The sequence below is a fragment of the Lynx canadensis genome, chromosome C1, assembly GCF_007474595.2.
Source record: "Lynx canadensis isolate LIC74 chromosome C1, mLynCan4.pri.v2, whole genome shotgun sequence".
NCBI classification, from domain to species: Eukaryota; Metazoa; Chordata; class Mammalia; order Carnivora; family Felidae; genus Lynx; species Lynx canadensis.
The window spans coordinates 153,481,383-153,506,522 of NC_044310.1; the positions used below are offsets into that span (position 1 = coordinate 153,481,383).

The 25,140-nt window shown below is 37.3% G+C and overlaps 1 protein-coding gene across 13 annotated transcripts in view; it reads right to left on the reverse strand.

Moving 5' to 3' along the window:
• COBLL1 (cordon-bleu WH2 repeat protein like 1) overlaps positions 1-25,140 on the reverse strand; it is a 169,823-nt gene that overhangs the window by 82,607 nt on the left and 62,076 nt on the right. The window contains exon 1 of one of the 13 annotated variants that reach the window (XM_030324546.1): positions 15,109-15,155. The exons of the other annotated variants lie outside the window; for them this stretch is intronic. Within the exon in view, the coding sequence (XP_030180406.1) occupies positions 15,109-15,119 (11 nt within the window). The 5' untranslated portion in view covers positions 15,120-15,155. Of the gene's footprint in view, positions 1-15,108; positions 15,156-25,140 lie in introns of those variants that run through there. 13 annotated transcript variants of the gene reach the window in all.

Here is a 25,140-nt window from a genome sequence, read left to right on the forward strand (position 1 = left end):
TAAAACTGCTATAAAAAGAATACGTCCTGGGGCACCTAGGGGCTCAGTCGGTGAGCATCTGACCTCTGATTTTGGCTCAGGTCATGATCCCAGGGTCCTGGGATCAAGCCCCACACCAGGCTCGATGCTGAGCGTGGAGCCAGCGTCATATTCTCTATCTCTCCCCCATTGTCCCTCTCCCCTGCTTGCACTCTAGAAAAAACTAACAATAAAAAAAAAATTAAGTCTTTTAAAAAAGCTCTTAGTTGGAATACTTTTCCAGTTTTCAAAAGCATGCTATGTAAGGAACTAAAAATCCTTAAATGTGGGCATTATAATAATTAAATATCTATACCTATGTAACATTACTTAGTGGGCATGTAGATGTAGTCCAAGCAAGCACACTAATAATAGATTAACCAATTATAAAATGAAAACAAGAGTTGCCTTCAAGTCACAATTTCATAACCGTTTCTCAAATACAGGCATAACTCACAGATATGCGGGTTCAGTTCCAGACCATGCCAATAAAGCAAATTTTGCAATAGTGAGTCAAATTAATTTTTTTTTACTTCCCAGTATATATAAAATTTATATTTAAAACTATATGGTAGTCTATTAAGTATGCAATACGTAGAATTATGTCTAAAAACAATGTATACACCTTAATTAAAAAGTACCGTATTGCCAAAAAATGCAAACCATTGTCTGAGTTTTCAGTGAGTCGTAATTACTAATCACAAATTACTATAACAAATATAAAGAAAGTCTGCAATAATGTGAGAATTACCAAAACGTTACATAGAGACACAAAATGAGCCAATGCTGTTGAAAAATGGTGGCAGTGACTTAGTTAACACCAGGTTGCCACCAACCTTCAATTTGCAACAAAAGCAAATAAAGTGAAGCACAGTAAAGCAACCGCCTAAAACAAGGTATGTCTGTAAGTCTTTGGTAAATATTAAACCAGCATTTAGTCATTAGTCTCTGTTAAAGTTTCAATCTTTGTTGGGGAGTGGTGTGTGTTAGAGTAAACCACATTCAAACAAAACCTTCACTGCCTACTGATAAAGAAAAGTCCTTGGAATGAATTTTCCTAGCTAGAGAATTTATCAAATACTGGGCTAATAAAACTACTTGGAAATAGTGTCTCAAACTTCGGAAATATACAATCTAAAGTCGCTGATTTAGATATATCTAAAGCTGATATAAATGTAAAATATAAACTTATAAAATGTTTAGTAAAATACAGGAGAAAATCTTTGGGACCAATGCTTAGGCAAAAGGTTCTTAGACATGACACCAAAGACACAATCCACAAAATATTTTTTAAATGTCAATAAAGTGGACTTCATCAAAAATGAAACTTTTGCTCTGGAAAGACCTTGTGACGAGGCTAAAAAAAACAACAAAAAACCTCAGAATAGGGGAAAATATCTGCAAGTCACAGATCCAAATGACATATCCGAAAAGAGAGAGAGTGCTCTAAACTCTACAGTAAGAAAACAATAAGGAATACAATTATAAAATGGGCAAAAGCTCTGAACGCTACCAAAGACGACATAAGAATGGCAAAACAGGCACATGAAAAGACGTTCAACATCAATCTCCATTAGGGAAATGCAAATTAAAGCTAGATGAGAGGGTGCCTGGGTGGCTCAGGTCGGTTGAGTGTCCTACTTCGGCTCAGGTCATGATCTCGTGGGTCATGAGTTTAAGCCCCCACGCTGGGCTCTGTGCTGACAAGCTCAGAGCCTGGAGCCTGCTTCGGATTCTGTGTCCCCCCCCCCCCCGCCCCTCCCCTGTTCTTGCTCTCTCTCGCAAAACTAAGTGAATATTAAAAGCTCTTAAAAAAAAGAAAAGAAAAGAAAAAAGCTATGATGAGATACCACAACACACTTAAATCAAAAACTACTGATATCAAGTGCAGATGAGACTGTGCAGAAACTGGATCTCTCCTATGTGGCTTATGTAACGTGCCTGCAAAATGGTATGGTCACTTGGGGAAAGTTTGAGAGCGAAATATGAGGCTAATACACACTCCATATGGTCCTGCAATCTACTGGTTGATAGTTGCACGACAGAAATGAAAGCGTACGTTCATATAAAACCTGTACAAGAGTGTTTTACTGCAGCTCTCTTTTAACCCCAAACTGGAAACAACCCAAATGTGTGCCTGTATAAGAATGAATAACAAGGTGTGGCACATCCATACATCAGACTCAGCAATAAAAAGCAACAAAGTCTTGATACACTCAATATCTCAGAGGATCTCAAGAGCATTATGCTGAGTGAAAAAAGCCAGTCTCACCGGGTTACATATTGTAAGGTTCTATTTATGTAAGAGTCCTAAGTGACAAACTTAAGGTCATGGAATACAGATTACTGCCTGCCTGGGTTGGAGGTAGGTGTAACTAGTAAGGGGTTAATACAAAGGAGTTCCTGTGTGGTGATGCACACAGCTCTGTTTTCTGAGTGTGGGCTGTCACCAAATCTATGTAGCAAAATGTCATAGAATTAGAAATCAAAACAGATAGATATAATAATAAAGAATGCACGTAAAAGCTGATGAAGTCCGAACAAGGTCTATACCTGAGTTGATAGTATTGCACCAATGTCACTTCCCTGGTTTTAATAATGTATTATAGTTATGGAAGATATTATTATTAGGAGAAGCTTTGGGGAAAGCTATGAAAGTGCAATTATTTTTGCAACTTTTAGCAAATCAAACTATTTAAAAATAAAAAAATTACAATATATCAACAATAGCCAAAGTATGGAAAGAGCCCAAATGTCATCAATGGATGAATGGATAAAGAGATGTGGTATATATATACAATGGAGTATTACTCGGCAATCCAACAGAATGAAATCTTGCCATTTTCAACTACGTGGATGGAACTAGAGGGTATTATCCTATGTGAAATTAGTCAGAGAAAGACAAATATCATATGACTTCACTCACATGAGGACTTCAAGACACAGAACAGATGAACATAAGGAAGTGAAGCAAAAATAACAGAAAAACGGGGGGGGGATGAAACATCAGAGACTTTTTTTTTTTAAGTTATTTAAGTTTATTAATTCAAGTTTTATTCTTTTTTTTAATTTTTTTTTCAACATTTATTTTTTTTGGGACAGAGAGAGACAGAGCACGAACGGGGAGGGGCAGAGAGAGAGGGAGACGCAGAATCGAAACAGGCTCCAGGCTCTGAGCCATCAGCCCAGAGCCCGACGCGGGGCTCGAACTCACGGACCCCGAGATCGTGACCTGGCCGAAGTCGGACGCTTAACCGACTGTGCCACCCAGGCGCCCCAGTTCAAGTTTATTCTTGAAGGTTTTCATTATTCCAATAAATTTAAACAGCAAGGATTATAAATGTATATTAGGATTTTTAACACATTTTAATAACCCAAACATACATAAGTCAAGATTTTCCCCAACTAAATTTGAGTACATTTTTCCCCTCTGGAGTTACCAGTTAACCACTCAAAGCCCTGCTTTGATTGGGTTCACAAACCAATACATGTCGAGAAGGCAGGGAACAAATAAATGTGATGTAACCAATGATAGTGAATACCTTGTTCTGAGCTAAAGAAATCTCTAAGATCAAAATCTATGGTATTAATAAGAAACCTTATTGACATCAGAGACTCGTAAATATGGAGAATAACAGAGGGTTACTGGAGGGTTTGTGGGAGGGGGGATGGGCTAAATGGGTTAAGGGGCATTAAGGAATCTACCCCTGCAATCATTGTTGCACTATATGCTAACTAACTTGGATACAAATTAAAAAAAATTAAAAAATAAAATAAAGTTAACACATAAAAAATTACAATAAAAATAGATTAAGGTAGTGATAGGCATTTGATCTCAAAATTTGATAGGCATTAGAATCATCTATGGAATTTGTTTCTAGTATAGATTTGCTTGAGTGGTCCCATATTGTACCTATTTAAATAGAATCTGTATATGGGGCCCAAGTGATATATACCAGTGATACAGCACATTACACTTTGATAACCATTGGACTAAAATAAAGGCAAAGGCATTATTAAATGATGATCCCCATCAATACATATTGCTCTACTTCATGGCCAATACTAAAGAAGTCTTACCTACACAGAATCTCATTCACAGACCTATCTAACTGAGCTAAGAGGCTCTCATTTATAGACCCAGTAAAAGACATGCAAATGAATTTAATTCTTAACTATTTTAAAAACACAAATACTATTATCATAACACATACATTTGGTGTCTATTAAAGGGTCTTTACCTGTACTTCTACGTAAATAACTATTGTTGGCAAATAACAAGTACACACATATAATGGGCATCAAAGTACTTAATTTAAATTTTTTTAAAGTTTTTTTAATGTTATTATTTTTGAGAGAGAGAGAGAGAGACAGACAGAGCATAAGCAGGGGAGCGGGGTGAGAGACTGAAGAGACACAGAATCCTAAGCAGGCTCCAGGCTCTGAGCTGTCAGCACAGAGCCTCACAATGGGGCTCAAACTCACGAACCAAACCGTGAGATCATGACCTGAGCTGAAATCGGATGCTTACCCAGCTGAGTCACCCAGGTAACCCAAGGCACATGATTTAAAAAGCTTCTTTTATTAGGAAAAAAAAAATGAGAGGATCAACTTAGACATTATCTATATGCAACATCATAAAAATTAAACCCCAGAAGTCTGTCAAGATTTATTCAATTATTCCCTCCTTAGAGGCCATACACAAGGATTGGTAAGAGCTGCACACTTTCAAACCCTAGACCCATGGCTTTTGCATTTACATTGAGTGTCTCTGTGCTAAGCACCTACTAGGCCCCTTTTTACCTCAACAGAGGGAGGAATGATTCAGTTTCCCAAAGTCTCCCATCCATCTTTTTACCAAAAGAAATACAACAATAAAACAGGATAAATCAAGTCTTGGAACACCATTTCTGAAAGGCTGCTCAATCTTAAATCTTAAATCTCAGTCTTAAACATCTGCTGTAAATTCTTAAATGCAAACTCATTTGCTCTCAGCTCTGTGAAAAAAATAATTCTTTTGGATGAAATGTATAAAGCATTTTCTGATTTGTGCTCAATAATTCACCTAATATAATAATTAGCAAATCTAGTAATTCAGCAAAATCTGGAATGTGTATAGCCTACAGCCCAGTTTCTCCTACAAATCGATGATGTGGGGAAATGGGACGAGGACAAGAACTGGCGTAGAATGGGAGATTTAAGTGCCGTAACCACCAAAGGAATGTGGGAAATTGACTCCGGTTTGGACCAAACTGACTGCTAGAGAATTTAAAGGAGTATTAGATGATACGTTAATTCTGCTAATACTATAATACTAGAGAAGGCATGTTTAAAACAAGAGTCATTATCACTCATACACATATAAGAAAATACTCATAAGTAAAGTGGGCTACGGGTGGGATATTCTTCAAAAGAGAAAAGGGAAAGAAAATAGAGGCAGGGAAGGTCAGAAGCTGGGTGATGAGTAATACTCTTTCCTTTGTGTTTGAGAATTACTGATAGAGAACCACCCCCCCCCCAAGTTTATGTCTTATGGTACAGATGAACAAACAACTAGAAACAATTGAAAAAAAACATTACTAAGGCTAATCAAAAATGCATATTTAAAATATATCTAGATCAGGGGCACCTGGGTGGCTCAGTCAGTTAGGCGTCTGACTTTGGCTCAGGTCATGATCTCACGGTTCGTGGGTCGAGCCCGTGTCAGGCTCTGTGCTGACAGCTTGGAGCTTGGAGCCTGCTTCTGATTCTGTGTCCTCCCTCTCTCTCTGCCCTCCCTGCTCACACTCTCTGTTTCTCAAAATAAATAAATGTAAAAAAAAAGTTTTAAATATATCTAGATCAAATACATGCTGACCTCCTAAATGAAAGTCACTTCTGCCCTTTCGTATGCAAATGAGGAGCTGTGCTGGAAAATTTGGTAAGTTTCTTCTACTCTAATATTCTAAGTGCTTTAAATAAGCAGAGATTGCTGGGGTGCCTGGGTGACTCAGTTGGTTAAGTGTTCCACTTAGGCCCCAGTCATGATCTCGTGGGTTCGTGAGTTTGAGCCCTGTGTCGGGCTCTGTGCTGACAGCTCAGAGTCTGGACATGCCTTCAGATTCTGTTCCCCCCTCTCCCTCCACTCCACCCTTGCTTTGTGCTCTGTCTCTGTCTTTCAAAATGAATAAACATTAAGAAAATTTAAATAAGCAAAGACTGGGGCCCCTGGGTGGCTCAGTTGGTTAAGTGTCTGACTTTGGCTCAGCTCATGATCTCATGATCCATGAGTTTGAGCCCAGTGTTGGGCTCTGTGCTGACAGCTCAGAGACTAGAGCCTGCTTCTGATTCTGTGTCTCCCTCTCTCTCTGCACCTCCTCCGCTCATTCTCTCTCTCTCTCTTAAAATAAACATTAAAAATTTTTTTAGATAAAATAAGTAAATAAGCACAGATCATCATTTTCTTTCTAATATGTATGTCCTATTCCTAACCCGTCTGGGGCCCTAGGCAGCCACTAATCTACTTTCTTTCTCTATACACTTGGCTTTTTGGATATTTCATATAAATAGAATTATAAAATATATGTCCTCTTCTCTCTGGTTCTCTCACTATGATACTTTTGAGGTTTGTCCATATTGTAGTATGTAACTGTACTTTCCTACTATTTATTGCCCAGTATTATTCCATTATATGACTAGACCACATTTTATCCATTCATTAATTGAAGGATATTTGGGTTGTTTCCATTTTGGCTATTATAATAATGTTGCTATGAAGAGTCCACAAGCAAGTCCTTGCACATACCCCTTGTTGGTATATCATTCTTGTTAAGACTTCAAAACAAAACCAATATAGTATGTTCCTAAGTACCCAGTGTAATTCCTCCCAGACTCACGAAATAGTTTAAAGCCATGATTCCCTAAAGCTATTTGACATCACTGGCATTTAAATGTATAACATATTTGGGGCGCCTAGGTGGCTTAGTAGGTTAAGCGTCCAACTTCAGCTCAGGTCATGATCTCATGGGTTGGTGAGTTTGAGCCCCACATCGGGCTCTGGGCTGACGGCTCAGAGCCTGGAGCCTGCTTCAGATTCTGCATCTCCCTTTCTCTCTGCCCCTCCCAAGCTTAGGCTCAGTTTCTCTCAAAAATAAATAAACATTAAAAAAAATTTAAAAGTATAACATATTCATGGAAGACTAATAAATATTCAAGAATTATTAGTCACACTTAGACTAAACAAAACACAGCCTCAGACACAAACTGATTATTCAAGGAACATTTTGGTTACAATTCTAACAGCTCAAGAACTGCTTTTCCAGTAAAGCCATTCTTCTTTCAACTACAGATCAAAAGGGTTAGTATAAATGTTAATGTGCAATAACTATAATGAATAATTAAACATATTTGTTTTAAGGCAAGATATAAAGCAGCAATCATTGAATACATTAATACATCTAATAAAAAAGAGGTGTTGGTATAATGAAAACACAGCATAACTGTGTTTATGTACTGGTTTCACTACCTAACCCAAGAAATTTAGGATTCCCCTTAAGTGTTGCTTATGCAATAACGTGTAATTCAAAACTGTACTTTTAAACTCTGACATAGAACTGTAGAAATGTCTTTAATATTTTTCTTACATACTTAATAAATTCATTTGGGAAAATATCTCTAGAGTTTTAATATATACACGGAATTGGTATTGACGTTATCTTACAGAAAGCACTTGGGAATAATGATTTTGGAAAATGATCATAAAGGAACACAAATATAAGAAAACCCTCTGTACCTAATCAGAAGGCCATTTAAAAAGCCACCTAAAATATGAAATCAAAAGTTCAAGTAAACCTCAAGCATGTCATTTTGACTTAAAAAACACAGATGTAAATCATACATTGATGATCTGTGATGTAGAGTGAAAGCTTATCTTTGCAAATATACACACTGTGGATTTTCACCCCGTTGGTCTTGCAGAGAAGTAGCACACAATGGTTTCCTTTCACTTCCAGTTTTTTAAAGTAAGCAACAGATTTCAAGACACCTGCAAGCAATTTGAGTGCAAATTCCTTGATTTTTATCATTTTTATTCTTTTAGTTCTCTCATTCAGCACATTTGTGATAAATATAATAAGAGGTACCAGCAGGAAATCTAGAAAGTAGCCCTACTGGCTCCAGCAGTCACTGTGCAAAGCACAGCCATTTCAGCAGGTTTCACCCAGGGAGGGAAAGTCTCATTGACCCTGTAAGGAAGTTCACTGAAGTTGAAGGGTATTAATAGACATAAGATTGCTGGAGAACTTTGATCCATACACTGAGAAATCTTTAAGAAATACTGGCCCCAAACCCATTTTTATAATTCATCCAAACACTTGCAAGCTAAACAAAAACCACATCAGGTACCTCTTAATCTTGTAAGAAAGGTAGTAAAAAATGAGAACACTGCAGATGAGATCACAGGTCAGAAATTATACTAACAATACTCTCAACAGAGTAATAATCCAAGCAGTATTAAGATATAAATACATTAATGTATAATTTTCAAGAAACCATCATTTTTATCCTTCTGTAGAAACACTCCCTTTCATCTGGGGAAGGAATAATCTGGGACTATCCTATTTATTAATTAAATGTTTTCATGATTATTTCAATCTCAATAATTTAATAAAAGGAAAGTTAAGAAAAACCTAGAAATAAAATCTTATTTGTGCCATCAGAACTGAAAAAATCCCAATGAAAATGAAAACTAAATATTTACTGACAAAGAAAAGGTCTCTAGGAAAGAGTTCGCCTTCCTATCTCCTATTTTTTTGTTATTTATTACAAGCACAAAATAGCATATTAAGCAAAGAAATCCTGTTTACATATTATATACATCTCATCCAGCCACAATGTTCAAGTGATTTACTGTAAATGTTCACAATTCTGACTAGCAGTTAGTTCAGATTATTAAATTCTGATTAGTGACTGAAAGCTCACTGAGTCCAAGCACTTTAATACTCTAGTTTACTGCTATATTCTGAAGGATCTAGAATTTTTTTTCTGGCACAAAGAAAGATGCTTAATAAAATATTGTTGAATGAATGAATTCTGTTTCTTCAGATAGATACATACACACAGAGTCAGGTGCTCAAATACCTCCCAATTACAAAAAAATCCTAATTTCTTAACAACATGCTGAGATAGGACATTTGATGTATTTAGTGTGAAATGAAAGTTTCACCATTTGACACCAAGTCTCAGAAAACAAGGAGAACTTACACAAGGAATAAATTATTCTCAATCATATAAAAATCTGGTGGTCTTGAAGCAATGCAGACAAATAACCAACCAACCATTAAGATTCCTAACAGCTAGGGGCGCCTGGGTGGCTCAGTCGGTTAAGCAGCCAACTTCAGCTCAGGTCATGATCTCATGGTTTGTTGGTTCGAGCCCCATGTTGGGCTTAGAGCCTGGAGCCTGCTTCAGATTCTGTGTCTCCCTTTCTCTCTGCCCCTCCCAAGCTTGCACTCTGTCTGTCCTCTCTCTCTCTCTCTCAAAAATAAGTAAAACATTAAAAAAAAAAAAAAATTCCTAACAGCTGTATCCCATTAAAAGAATTTTCTCTTCCTCTTCCCATCTATCATAGAGTCCTTTACCTTTTATTAACATTTTCTCATGTTAGTCTAACAAACTCTTCCAATCATCAGCAAAAATATATATATATAATATATATATAATATATATTATTATATATATATATTTTTTTATATTCCTGAGTGAAAAAAGGCAAATTATAGATAAATTAAAACAAGCTCACTTAATAGAATTACCATACAGAGTTAAAGGTAATGATGCATGGGAAAGAATTTTGAACCAGGAGATAAGGCAACATGAGTTTTCCCACACACACTCCCACACAACAGTATTTATTAAGCTACCAACACTGGCTTTGGGTAGAAAAAGAAATACAACATTTCCTGCACTCAAACAATTAATAGCTTATTATTTTACTTAACTATACATGAAAAGCCCCAAATGTTACTTTCTCTTAGGTGCCTTTACTTTAATTAATGAGCACTGGTGAAGTGCCCACAATAACATCAATAGTGCAACTCATTAGGCTACAATAGGTGAGAAACTATGCATTACAGTATGTATACATTATAGTTAATTCTTACAACAACCTTGTCAGTTACTGTTTTCTGTATTTTACAGCATAAGGAATGAATTCCAGAGAGTAGAATTAACTTGTCCTAGCCACAGCTTATAAACTGCAGATCCAGATTTTAAACCCAGGGTAGTTGATTTGCAAGCCCATTTCCTTTCCCCCATGCCATTCTACTACTGAATCTCCTACTATGTATGTCCAGCACTTGTGAAACAACAATCTGAGATCTTAAAATTCTATTTGGAATGGCAGATAGGAAAAAAAAAAAAATGTGTGAACCTATTCAATAAATACAATTTATTATTACACTCTCTGGAACAACATCTAAAAGAAGAAAACCGTGAGATGTTGTGTATCCTAAAGACTAATTCATTGGAACCATGCTTTCCTGATCTATAAAACTATAGTCTTTTTAAGCAAAGGAAATCACCCACATTCTAAAGAGGAAATAACGTGTCATCTGCCTGGTTTAAGCAACCTGACGTACTATTTCCAGCCCTCCCAACTACCATATATTTGAGCTCCACAGTAAGGTAGTTAATTTAGGGTAGAAATACTGTAAAATCTATTGCAGTTCTTCCTCCCAAGAAACAACAGGAGGAAATGACAAAGAAATATACAGTAGTCTCATTCATTTATACAAACTTTCCCTGAGGAAATAGGCGGATCTAGAAACAAAGGCATATATAACATGCCAAGTACTGGTGGTCAATACAGTACAAAGTCTTAGCAAAGATTTTGTTCAAAAATAGCTTGAGAATATCAAAGCCATTAAAACAACTTTAGCACAAGAATTCTGGTATAATAGGTGTGTCCTGTATTATGAATGCCAAGATAAAGGAGCTAAAATAATAAGTGACATTCACGTTTTGATCCTAAAATAAAAACCAATCAGATATATCGCAATGATCTCACAAAAGATTATAGTCTACATTTTGTCCTCAAAATTTCATGACCACCATTCACATGTTATTCTTATTCTAGTTTCTTAATCTCCTTCTACCACTTTTCTTAAGGAAAACTGCAAAAGCAAAAAATAAAAATTATAAAACATAAAGAATCGTATTTATAGTTTATCACAAAAGCAAAACTAACCCTTTAACTATTTCTTTTTGATGAACGGTGATTATTTTCATGAAGTACATGGGATATCTTATGTCTTCACTTAAAGAAATGACAGTTAACTTTGACCAACAACTTTTTTTCCATCTGTGAAAATTGGTAAATCATGTTTATGTGATTCCACAAGAGTAATTTTCAAAAAATAAAAAATAAAAGAGCCAAATGTAATCAATTTAATATTCAAATGTTGGGGCACCTGGGTGGCTTAGTCAGTCAAGCATCCAGCTCTTGATTTTAGCTCAGGTTATGATCTCAAAGCTCATGAGGTGGAACCCCACATTGGGCTTTGTGCTGACAGCGTGGCGCCTGCTTAGGATTCTTTCTCCCTGCCCCTCCCCAGTCCTTGCTCACTCGCTCACTCTCTCTCAAAATAAATAAATAAACATTTATAAAAATGTTTTTGTCTATTTAAACAGTAGTTTTACATTGTTTTCTAGCATTTCTCTTTGGGTACAAACAAAACAAAACAAAAATAGAACTTAGCTACACTTTTACAGAAAGTCAAAACCTTTAACAAACAAGTTACCCCAACAAATGGAATCACCAGTGGACTATCCGTATGACTTGAGAGTTGTAGAGTCTAACTGACAACTGGCTCAAGTTTAAAAGAAAGGGGCAGGGTGAGGAGTCAGTACCAAGCATAGCATTGTGGGAAAGTTGAAACAGTTGGGGTTGAGAAAGAATGAGTTTCTACTTGTACATCTCCATATACATGGCTTTGGGACTAACCACTGCATTTTTTCTTTGTGTGAATAAATATCCTCTTTCCTTTGAAAAAGTTAAACAGTGCTAGGAAGGCATCTAAACATTTCATTTAAAGTCATGACTATATAACTCCAAGATGCCGTAGAAAACACTCACCCAAATTTAATCCTAGAGACTGATGCATAATCATTTCAAACATGAAAATGCAATATAATTATACTCTTAATGTTGAATGTATAATGAGTTTGTGTTAAATAATTCTGTTACTCACCTTAGTTTTTTTTTTTTCCTTATTCCATCTGGTTCAGTACTTTGCTTTCTGAAGAACATATGCTTAGTGGGAGCAAACAAGACACCCCAGAGGAACATTCTCCTCTTTCTTATAAATGACATCATTAAATCTGCCTATTTATAGTCTCAACTATCTGACCTCATGGCCTACATGGATAAATGGATTTGTTTAGCTTATAATCCTCAGTGTGTGCTTAGCAGCATTTAAACAGATAATAACTTGATACATCTTTTTGATCTTTAAAATAAAATATGGTGAGATTGCATTTTCTGTTGTTTGATATGTGTGAATCTTAAATGTGATAAGGTTTCTTTGTGACTGAAATTTGAAAAACACAAATCTCATGTATTTTTTTCTACAGGAAAATTATAAATTTGAATTATGCAAGTCAGATTTCTATAAAGTATTCAGAAACATAGTCCTGTTTAAAAAAAGTAAGCACTCTGATCCTACTGAACCAATTATTTTCCCCGTTTTAGATATATTTTATAATAGCAAGTTCATTTATAATTTGAATACTTAGAACCCTTCCTTAGTACAAACAATTGTTACTTCTCCATTCTCTAAGGTTTTTATAACTTTATCACTTTTAGGAAGACTTCTTTAAATACTGAACAGCTATAAGAAATATCTTTGCACACTGTTATTGGGAAGGTAAATTGGTACAGCCAGTATGGAAAACAGTACAGAGGAACCTCAAAAATATTAAAAATAGAACTACCATATGATCCAGCAATCCCACCTCTGGGTATATTCCCAAAGGAAATGAAAAGAGGATCTCAAAGAGATTCCATGTTCATTACAGCACTATTTCACACTAGCCAGGACAAGAAAACAACTTAAGTGTCTATCAATGGATAAATGAATAAAAAAAATGTGGCATACAATACAATGAAGTATTATTCAGCCATTAAAAAAGAAAAGAAATCCTGCCATTTAGGACAACATGGATGAACCTTCAGGATATTCTGCTAAGTGAAATAAGTCAGAAAGAGAAAGACAAATACTGGATGATATCACTTATATGTGTTATCTAAAAGAGAACTCAGAGAAACGGAGACTAGAATGTTGGTTTCTGGGGCTAAGGAGTCGGGGGAATGGGGAGATGCTGGACAAAGGGCACAAACTTCCAATTATAAGATGAGTAAGTTCTGGGACTCTATAATGTACAGCGGGGCGATTACAGTTAATAATACTGTATTATATATTTGAAAGGTGCTAAGAGATCTTAAATGTTCTCACCATTTAAAAAAAGGGGGGTAATTATGTGATATGATGGAGTCATTAGCTAAAGTACTAGTGATTATCATTTCACAGTATGTGTGTCAAATCAACTCATTGTACACCTCAAACTTACACAACGTTATATGCCACGTATATTTTTTTTTATGTTTATTTATTTGTGAGAGAGAGAGACAGACAGACAGACAGAGTGTAAGTGGGGGGAGGGACAGAGAGAGAGGGAGACACAGAATCTGAAACAGGCTCCAGGCTCCGAGCTGTCAGCACAGAGCCCCATGTGGGGCTCAAACCCACAGACCGCGAGATCATGACCTGAGCCGAAGTCAGACACTTAACTGACTGAGCCACCCAGAGCCACCCAGGCACCCCTATGCCAAGTATATCTTAATAAAGCTGGGAAAAAATACTTCCTACCACAAGACAATGTTAGTTCACTTTCTTTACCTTATTATTTCTTTTAAGCCCCCAGACCTCCAGTGGAAATCATTTAGGGTTTTGATTAAAGTTTCTATTAGAGTTTCAATTTTGATTATCTACAGATATTCCACCCCAAAATTTTAGCATATACAAAGACTTGTTTCCACATTTCATCTAAAATTACATAATACTGGGCATCTTATTTAAGGGATGAGGTTAGTGTGGTCTCTAAAAAGAGAATGAAGTTTTAGCACACACATTTTTACAAAGGAAGTACAATATTATAAGCAAAGTGATGAGTCAGGTTGTGTTCTTTGGTTAGTTACATAAGCAAAATCATATAATCAAGTATCAGCCAAGTCATAACTTCCACTAGCAACCTTCTTATTCATGGATCATGCTGACAGAGTTAATACTATGCTAGGGGTCTGCTCTAAGATTTATGTATTAAGAATAGGTTCTTTGTTTTTGTGTGTGTGTTTTTTTAATTTAGATAAATTTGACTGAATGCTATTTTTACTCACTACCTAAAGAGGTGTTAACATAGACAGACCTCATGCCAATATGGTATTAAAAAAAAGAGCACCAACCTGGGAACAAAATGTTAATTACAGTTTGAATTTCTTGTTAAGTAACATGAATCTCTGAATCTCAGTTTACTTATTTTCTGATGTCAAATGAAGAAAATGTTCAAAGTATACTTTATAGCATTTTTGTATTAAAAGAGATAGTAATTAGTATTACTGATTTCACTTTTAGTGAAAGTCCTAGATAAAAAATTATCATGTTGTTTATTGAAATATTCATAATTTCAAAGAAACATCACCATGGCTTAAAGCTTCAAAGTGTATTAAATAAAAACATAATAAACAACAGTAATTATATATACACACAGAGTTTAATAAATTATTATATTTTTCCTTTCCAACAAGCATAAATTACATCCTTGCATCTACATCTAATGTGTCAAGGGAAATAAATTATATAACTTAGTCTCCAAAACATCAATTCACAAAACCATAAGCTCTTCAGCTTTTCCTATAAAAATTCTGACTCAAAGAGTCCTCAAATAGATTATAATGCTTAAAAGTATAATAGTTCAAAGAAAAACATTAGACCATTTTTAAAAGCAAAGGTTAAGAAATTTTAAGTTCTTATAAGTTTACAAATCATATGTACTTACAATTCTTGCATAAAATCTCCATGAAATGGTACTGTCCCTTTGGCTATTTACTCTTCGAAAATGCTAAACCAACTGTCCTGTTCTATTACTGACTCTACTGTTTATCATGTGTGTTAAGTGCCAGGCACTTCTTACCTCTGGCAAATATGTAAAAGGAGGAATTTACCGGTCTTTCAACATCATTCCGGGAATGATCATGTAACGTTTTCACAGGTCCTTTTTCTAAAGGGAAGGTGTCTTACACAGTAGTTATAAAAAGTAGCTCCTTATTTAGCAGTTTAAAAACTAGAGAATTCAATATTTTTATCTGTTTTTTATAAAATTATGAATTCTTACCAATTCTCAACATACACAATTTCTCTTAAATTTTTAAGCAACATCTCACTAGATAATTTAATCTTTAGGTGCCAGTGCCAAGAAACATATATAGAATATTTAAGAAAAATCTTAAAATTACTTGTAAGATGACAATCTGAAGAAAGCTGGGTAAATACAAATAAAATTCAGAGAAAAGATCAGGTATTTAATTTTGTAAACAGGGAAAGGAAACAGGCATATTTCCTGCAGAGGCTAAGACTTCTCCCAGTTGGTTCAAGGCAAACACCATTTCTCATCATAAAAACCCCAACACAGACAATGGAAGCTGAAACTTGACTTACATGGCTTTACCCCCTTTACCAGTCTGGGAGACTATAGCCCTAACGTGAATGGAGGAGCATCTGAAAGGCTAGATTTTATAGTCAGCCCTTTTTCAAATCAAAGGTCATCTTCGTGACAATTCAATTTTTTTTAGGATGTTCAAAATCAAATACAGATTATTCAAATAAGAGCAATAGAAACTTTGATCCAAAATTACACGTCCCCTTATTTTCACTCACAGAAACATTATTTCTTCTTCCACATGTGCAGTATTGACTTGGATGCAAGTTACAGCCTCAAATAAACCAAGGACTTCCACTGGAATTCCTTTATAGTCTTAAATGGGACTCAACCGTCTCCAAAAGAGCTGTATTTTTCACCTACATCCCTCTCCACAACAAAACCTCTTTAAAAGGGCGTCTATAGCTTTTATGTCTAATTCCTTACCTCCTACTGGCTGGCAGTCCACTAACCTCATAGGAGTCCACTCCTATCTGGCTGGCACCCCCTAACCTTGCTGATATTGTCTTATATTTTTATTATCACCCAATCCCCTTATGTTGCTCTGGATTTTGAAGAACAGACCTCCTCTCTGTTCTTATCTCACTTGACTTCTTAGCATTACTTTAAACATCCGATATCACCAATCCTCAAATCCTTCCCTGGAACTAGATTCCTACATATCATACCTTCTGGTTTGCCAAGAAGGTCCCAATTTGCCTCTGTTGTCCCTGCTTTAGTATAGTAGTTGGGTTTTACTAAATCCCACCACACCCCTGTTGCACTTTCAAAGGTGTTTCAGGTTGCATAATCAATCACAAATTCACTGTACCTGCAGTATTACTGCCCATTTTCTTACATCTGTCTTGGCTGTCTAATTAGGCATCTTAAAGTTGGCAATGCCAAAAGCAAAATCTTCACTTCTCCCAACTTAGCCTTCCCATCTCAATAACCAGCTCCAGAAAGCCAAAAATCTAAGAATTAACTTTGATTCCTCTCTTTCCTTCACTGCTCATATTTAGTCCAAAATAGATGCCGAATCTGTAACTCAATTTCTATTACAACTATTCTAGGGTCAACCTGCCATCCCTCCCACATACACCACCATTACAGTCTCCCTGCCTCTGCTCTCACACTGCAATCCAATCTCTTCTAAACCCTTCAAGAGTGATCATTTTTAAATGTAAATTCAGTCAACTCATTCTCTGTTGTAACTCCTCCAAAGGTGTGCTATGGTTCTAAGAGTAAATCCCAAAAGTTTCATCATTGAATAATACCTAACCAGACTGGCTCTGTCTGGCTCTGGCACCCCTTTCACTTAGCCCTCCGTGCACTAGCAACACTGACTTTCTTGTAGGTCCCTTATTCATAAGCCTTCCCAACCTTAGGGTCTTTGCCTTTGCTCTTTCCCAGACCTGGAATTATTTTCCCCCTACAGCTTTCCTCATCACTCAGGTCTGTTTAAATGTTACCTTCTCAGAAAGACTTCTAGGAATCTTGTCTAAAGCAGCAAACCAATCGTTATTACATCACCCTATCTTAATTCTTTACAAAGCATTTGTCAGTGATATTTTTTCTTTCATTTACTTATTTTTCTGGCTCTCCTCACAAAACATTGCTCCCACCCCACCCCTCCTCTATCCCCCAGAATCTATTTTCTGGGGAGCGATACCTTGCCAGCCTTTCCACTGCAGGATGTCTCCTAGACTGCCATAGACACTCAGGCCCCAGTACAACTATCTGGTCTGCACTGGAGGGTCCCTGGGAACGCCCCTGACAATAAGGCCCTTCAGCTCCTACAGCAGAGGCCACATGGCCTAGGATTCCTCTGCCAGCCACTGTTCCAATAAATCAGTCTAGAGGGAAAGAAGAGCTAAGGTGAGGGAGAGTAGGGATGCGCAAAAAGGTAATACGGGTAGGCCCCCATCTGTGGGAAGGTTCTCTAGGCTGCACTTAGGCCTATGGAGAACAATGTCTGCTTCATGCACTTCTATATTTTAAAAGGTAAAAATATAATGTAATTATTCTTATCTTTTCTGTAGTTTAGATAAATAACTGCAGCATCACACCACTATCCTACAATTCAAGCTAAGTGCTACTTTCGCTAAACACCAAACAATCTAGCAAGATAGAGCTGACTGCCTGGGCTGATTCCCAGCTTAGCCATTAACTGGTTGGGTGATCTAGGGCAAGTTACTTATCCTCACTCTCTCTTGGGTTATCTGTAAAATGGGATAATAATAATACCTCAGGGGTTTACTGTAAAAATTGAATATGCTAATATAAAGAAAGTTCTCAGCACAGCATCTGCAGCATAGAAATGACTAACTCTTATTGAGCATTTTAATGCCCAAAAAGAGAGCAAAAGCAGACCTTTACTATAAACATTTTGACAGTGAAATTAATTCTATGCAATCCCTTAAAAAGAACTAAAAAGTATAGGGCGCCTGGGTGGCTCAGTCGGTTAAGCGACTGACTTCGGCTCAGGTCATGATCTCACAGTTCGTGAGTTCGAGCCCCATGTCAGGCTCTATGCTGACAGCTCAGAGCCTGGAGCCTGCTTTAGATTTTGTGTCTCCCTCTCTTTCTGCCCCTCCCCTGGCTCATGCTCTCTCTCTCAAAAACAAATAAACATAAAAAAACTTTTTTTAAGTGTATCAGTTTAAAAAATTTAAATCTATAACTTATCAGTCAACTTACATTTAAAGATACAAACACAAATGCAGACACATACACTTTCTTTTAAAGGCCTCTGGGTGAATCACATGAAAAAGTTTTGAGATTTTTCATGAGGGCTCTTTCTAGATCAACTTTTTTAGTGTGGCTTCCTCTTGGAAAATAATAACTAAACATTAATCTTAAAGCTAAATATTATTTTCCTGGGTTCCTAAGATATTAGGTTATAAGTTCTACAAAGACATAGGTATTATTACTGCCACAAAGTATAGACACGAGCTGCAGTACTACAACCGCTCTACTTTTGTGTATTTGCAGCTTTGTGCCTTATTTAGAAACCAAATGATGTTTGCCCTGGGCGGCACTGCCAGTGTCTCTGCCCGGCTAAGTGGAAATCCAGAAGGCAGAGTAAGCAACAGACACAGTGGAGATGCTATGCTTTCAGGAAGACATGCTGTCGCCTTGTGAGGTCTCTGGGCAAGAAGTAAATATAATTCTCAGTCAATAATTTGTGCTTCCACTTAGTCAAACTCCAGAACAGACACCCTTTAAGAATACCTTGTCTGTGATGTGCATATTTTCCCCTGGGCGTTTCCTTCCTTTTGGGAAGATTTTAAATACACACATGCCCTTCCAGAGTTTTACCAGCAGTGAGCAATCTGTTTCTCTCTGTAATAGTCTGAATTTCACAATGTTGCATTTTAATTGTGAAAGTAATTTTCCCTACTTTAAAATCAAAAGCACGAAAATAAGATTCAGCACCTTATATGTAGATCATAATGAATACCATATAGAGAAAGCAGACATTTATCTTCTTTGCATTGATTTATCAGCCTATTTTTTTTTTTTTTAATCTAAAAGGCTTTTATTTCTTAGGTGCTCCATATCCGTAAGACAAAAAGCACAATAATGACCTATGTCCCCCCAAAAAGTACATGAATACTAAATGGATAAGGCTGGAACAGTTTGTAAAAGATCACTAAAAATAAAACTGCTACTAACAAACTGTAGGAGTATTGAAGTAACATTTTAATTTGTTGATAAAACTGCTTTGGCATCATCATAGCCCCACACAGCAACTAATGTTCAGCCCGCCCTTACTGCAGACCAGGCTCTTTGTAAAGTGCTTCTCAGGCACTCTTTCATTCTATCTCAAAGCACCCCAAACAGGCACTCTGCCCTTTTTTAAGATACTTAGGGATAAGAACTATTTAGAGAGTCAATGAGGCATTTGGAGGCAACATTTGAACCCAGAGCCTATATTCTTATCCACTAAACTTAACGTCAAATTTAATTCCAAATTTGCTCCAAATTAAATTTTACACCCTGATTTTAAAGGCCTGATCTGTGAAATGGCTTATCTATAAGCATTCTGTACTCAGAACATTTTTTAATAATAGCATGAGGGAACCACATGCACTGAGAAAAACCAATAAAATTGACTTATTTTCAACAGATATCAAGAGCATAACAGGGTACTCAAAGACCACTGCTGCTTTTTAGAAAAAAATCTAAAATGATTTCCTAAATAACTGATGACATTACCAATGTATATAATTTTTTTAAACTGAACAAAGCCATGCATTATTTTCTTAATGGTGTTTTTTCTTTAACCTCAGAAAAGACTATCCAGTAGAAAAAAAGGAATTTTTATCTTTATAATTTGGGATATTCTTCATTTAAACAATACTTCTAATTCCCTTGTTACTTTGTAATCACCTTTTAGGTTTTATAATTTTAGATTTCCAGATTACAAAAGTATGAATAACTTTAATGCCTAGCATGATTATTGCATTTAATCCTCAGTATTACTGTGGTTATGCTTAAAATGTTAACAATAGTTCAATAGATCGTCTAGCTTTTCAACACTTAAAAAAATTTTAATGTTTATTTATTTTCGAGAGAGAGAGCAAGAGAGAGCGCGAGCGCGCAAGCGGGGCCACTAAAGCAAGCTCCAGGCTCTGAGCTGTCAGCACAGAGGCAGACGTGGGGCTCGAACCCACAAAACGTGAGATCATGACCTGAGCTGAAGTCAGACACCTAACTGACTGAGCCACCCAGGCGCCCCCATTTTTTTCCTGTATTATGCAAAGGGAAGATTAAGCCTTCAGTGTATGATTATGATGACTATGTATTTTGGGACTTCCACAGCAACAATTCAATGATAAGTGATCAAATCCCACAGGTCTTTCAGAAAGGCAGGACACATGCCTCTTGGGTTGTGAGTCATGGCCCTGACAAAAGCCATCCAGTCCAGCAGCAAGGTCAGGAACACATGTTCTGGCTGGACTGGCCAGATCCAGACACTGAAATCTCCTCTTCCATCCTAGACATTCCGAACACACCCAAGATGTAGATCAGACATTTTAATGCAAGAGATAAGAATGAAGGTAAAACCATCAAACAGCAACGCCAATCACGGGAGTGGATGTTGTCACACACCCTCCATGGGTGCTGCCCCAGGCTTTCAGAAAGAGGTGGGGAGCAACAAGGCAAGAGCAACCAGACAAGAGAAGCAGCAAGCCCATGTGGGCCACCAAAACCTTCTCAGGCTTCCTTTCTCTCCTCGGCTCCTGGTGATGTCTCTCCTTTCACGGCATTCACAGCACTTACCTCCTAGCTTCATTCATATTAATTTTATAGACAAAAATGCCAAGTTTTTTGATTGATGCCTGCTTTATATTCTCAAATAAGAAGGGAGAAGGGAGTGCTATCACCATAGGCACAGCAGGTGGAATCTACTCAAATGCTTACTATGCATATAATCCTAGACGGTCTTACAGATCTATTTTTGTGTCTGTATTTTGGATCTCTAATTAAATTGTAAGTTCCTTTCTTTAAAGAATAATTCACAGGTATTTCTTCAGTCCCCCACGTTCCTCACACGACTGCTAAAGCATACATAAATTCTCAATCCACATTATTTTGCACAGCTCCTTCTGGGAAATCCTTAGGAGTATAAGCATATCTGTTGTCCAAAACACTGGTTCTCTCAAAAAAGGCCAGTTCTAATGTTAATTCCTCTGAGAAGAGCCCCCTACTCTCTCTGCCTTCCTCCCAGTGCACATCCTAGTCCTCTGTCCTGTGTTCACTTAGCACTCAGAGGACACTCACAGGTACTCACAGGTACTCAGAGTGCAAAAGCTCTATATGATACTTATGCATCATCTATTTCCAATCCTAAATTATGGATTCATTTTAGGCAAAAAATTTGTCATTTTCATTTTTTTTATTCCACTGGCACTAGAAGAGTCAATAAGTGATTTTTAAAATAATGAAAATAAAGACTAAATGGATATATAAGGAAAAGTAGTCAGCTATTCATGAGAATACTTCTAGAGAACCCAATGATGAATGGAAGTAGTCAAAGATTTAAAGAGCTGGGGTTTTGTTTATTTTGGTTTTTGTTTGTTTTGTTTTCTTAAAGGCAAAGCTCTTCACATTAACAAGAGACAAAGCCACAACTTCCAGCAGGGGTTAATACCAGAAGTTATACCAGGTACACCGAACATTTTTTCATGTGAGCTAGAAGCTCCAAAAGTGAGAGACAATGTAACTGCTGGTAGTTGCTATGGTAGCAAAAATAAACCTTGTACAGATATTCCAGTCATCCTTTAACTATGCTTTCTACTTGCTGGGGGTTTTCAGTGGTGTTTCAGCCCAAGAAAGGAAAAAAAAAAAAAAAAGTGCTAAGCCTTATGCTCCAGGAAGAAAATAGGAAGCTGATACATGAGCTATAGCTGTGGTCTTCTTTGATTAATAAATAGCTAGAGAAAATCCCCAACCCCTCCCCACAAAAGCTGGGTGGGGGTGGATTTTATCACCAGACAGGTATAAAATAGGCAGCTCAAGACACAAAGACTGAAATAAAGCAGTGACATTAAAAAAATAAATCTAGGGGTGCCTGGGTGGCTCAGTCAGTTAAGCATCTGTCTTTGGCTCAGGTCATGATCCCACAGTTTCTGAGTTCAAGCCCTGAGTAGGGTCCTGTGCTGACAGCTCAGAGCCTGGAGCCTGCTTCAGACTCTGTGTCTCCCTCTCTCCCTGCCCCTCCCTCTCTCCCTGCCCCTCCCTCTCTCCCTCTCTCTGTCTTTTTCTTTCTCTCAAAAAATAAACATTAAAAAAATTTTTTAATAAAAAAATAATAATTCTTGTTAACAAGGTGACCATGCTACATGGAGAAATGAATCAGGAATATCTGAACACATGGGTTAAAAAACTCCGGAGTCCCTTTAGATTGCACTATTCAACAAAGTATTTTACACACGGAAAGGGAGAGACCCATGTTAGGTAATACAGGAAATGAACTAAAATATGTAGTCCTGCAATAAATATACAAAATAACATGTGTACAAAGCATCTCAGTAGTCATGCCAAATACAACAGAGAATATATATCTGGGCAGAAGTATGAAGAAAGCATCCTGGAGGAGATCAGGGGTGACATTGTCTTATGGGAAGTTGATTACAGACAATTAGATGGACTGGGAGAGACATTCCTGGAAAACTGTATATATGAGCAGGGACAGGCATAAACAAGGCTTGGAGAATAGCAACTAGCTCAGTTTATGAGTAGTCTAGCAAGAGTGGATCAAATAGCCAGTGATAACACTAACAAACAACAAAATGTCTCAAATCACACCACAGAGAGCCCGAATGAAGTTTGTTTCTCTTTCTTTTTAAATGTTTATTTATTTATCTTCAGGGGGAGAAGAGGGGCAGAGAGAGGGAGAGAGAGATCCCAAGCAGGCTCTGTGCTGTCAGCACAGAGCTCAATGCAGGACTCAATCCCAAAATCCATGAGGTCATGACTTGAGCCAAAATCAAGAGTTGGACACTTAATTAATTGAGACACTCAGGTGCCCCTGAATGCAGTATATTTCTTTTTTATTTTTTTACACATTTATTTATTTTTGATAGAGAGAGACAGAGCACAAGTGGGGAAGGGGCAGAGAGACAAGGAAACACAAAATCCGAAGAAGACTCAAGGCTCCGAGCTGTCAGCACAGAGCCCACAAGGGGCTCAAACTCACAAACCGCGAGATCATGACCTGAGCCGAAGTCAGACGCTTAACTGACTGAGCCACCCAGGTGCCCCTGCAGTCTATTTCTTGATTCCAGACCTCTCAGCCAAAGACCCATAATTACTGCCACCAAGTAGCTTAAGTGTCACTTTTCCAGGTTCTTTCTCACCAACCCCAACCCACAGTCCTTTCAATAGTAATTCTGGAATTGCTGATTCCCAAGAAGATGATGTGTATTGCCTTTTCCTCAATAATGCCATCTCCATCATGAATGCCATTCTCCTCCTGCCTCAGCAGACCAGGGAAAGGGGGTAGAGTCAGCTTCCTCCAGAATCTCTTCTGCACCTTTCACAGGAATGTGTTACTGTAGTTCCTAGCAAACTCCTCTTCCTACAAGGGTCTGGCCATCTAGATATATTGCCTCTTAATCCATGCTAATCCCTTACCTCCAGGTTGCCTTCTGCAAACATTGAGGAACCTGACATCTGGCTCATACTAAACTTACTCTTCCTTGTGCTGTCACTACTCTGTAAATTTCAGTGTCCATGTTGACGGTCCATTCAACACCCTACCTAGTCCAGACTTCTTCATATCTGTACCCCACCATCACAGGACCTTGTAATTACCTGAAATTTCGCCACATCAGATATATCAAACTTTAATCCCTATCCTCTGATTATAACTTCTTACACCTTTTTGAATCTGCACCCATCCTCCATACCCGATGAACTTGACCCCTCAAATAAATACCCTAGCTTTATTTTGTTGTCATCCACCATATACTACTTGGCAAATACCTGAGTTACAATTTCAATTCCAATCTCAATTATTTTGTATCCTTTATCCTCCAGATTATTTGGCTCATAAAATACCAAATTGGAATTACTAAAATAATAATACCTTCCCTAATCCCATATGAGTCATCTGAAGAAAGTAAACCCACTGATTACAGGCTGTCTTCTTTTATGATTTAGTTTTCTAAATTTCTGTAATGAAACTAGAAATAAACTATTAAAATTTGAAAATATTTCTTTATGTGTCAGCCACCATAACAAATGCTTATCAGTTACTTCCCCCACATCCATTTCATACTTCTCACACAGTTTAGCCGTCCTGGTGACTAGTTGGGATGGAGTCCCATTAGCCAGTCACCTAAGCAGGCCCTAATTGGCCTAAAACAAGTAGCAAAATCCTACAACCATACCATTGAGATTGATAATAACTCAAAACCAAATCGATTGGAGGCTGCCATTACTTTAGCCATAGGCATTGCTATGGAGACTGTCTTACGGTTGGTCCAAAGTACAGCTGAGGAGTTTTTCTGACATTCAAGGTAAGAGACGTCTCTAAGACAGATGTGCCGATGTGACATTTTGAACCACTTCAGTCATCGTCCTATGATGTATCAGAAGGTCTGAGTTCAAACCCAACTTTCCTCTTGTTCCTCCTCCTTCACCACCCCTTCTTCCTCCACCTCCTGCTTTTGATCTAGAAAACAGCGATGATAATAGCTTCCATGGAAATTATGAAAATTACATCAGATACACGCAAACACTCTACCACTAGGTTATGTGGCCCACTGTCTCCCTCCAGTAGCACCCATCAACTGGAGAACTGAAACGGGAAATACTACAATTAGGCTGATTCAGTTCTATGGCTGGGCATGTTGAGCAAAAGTCTGTCTAGGGAAAACA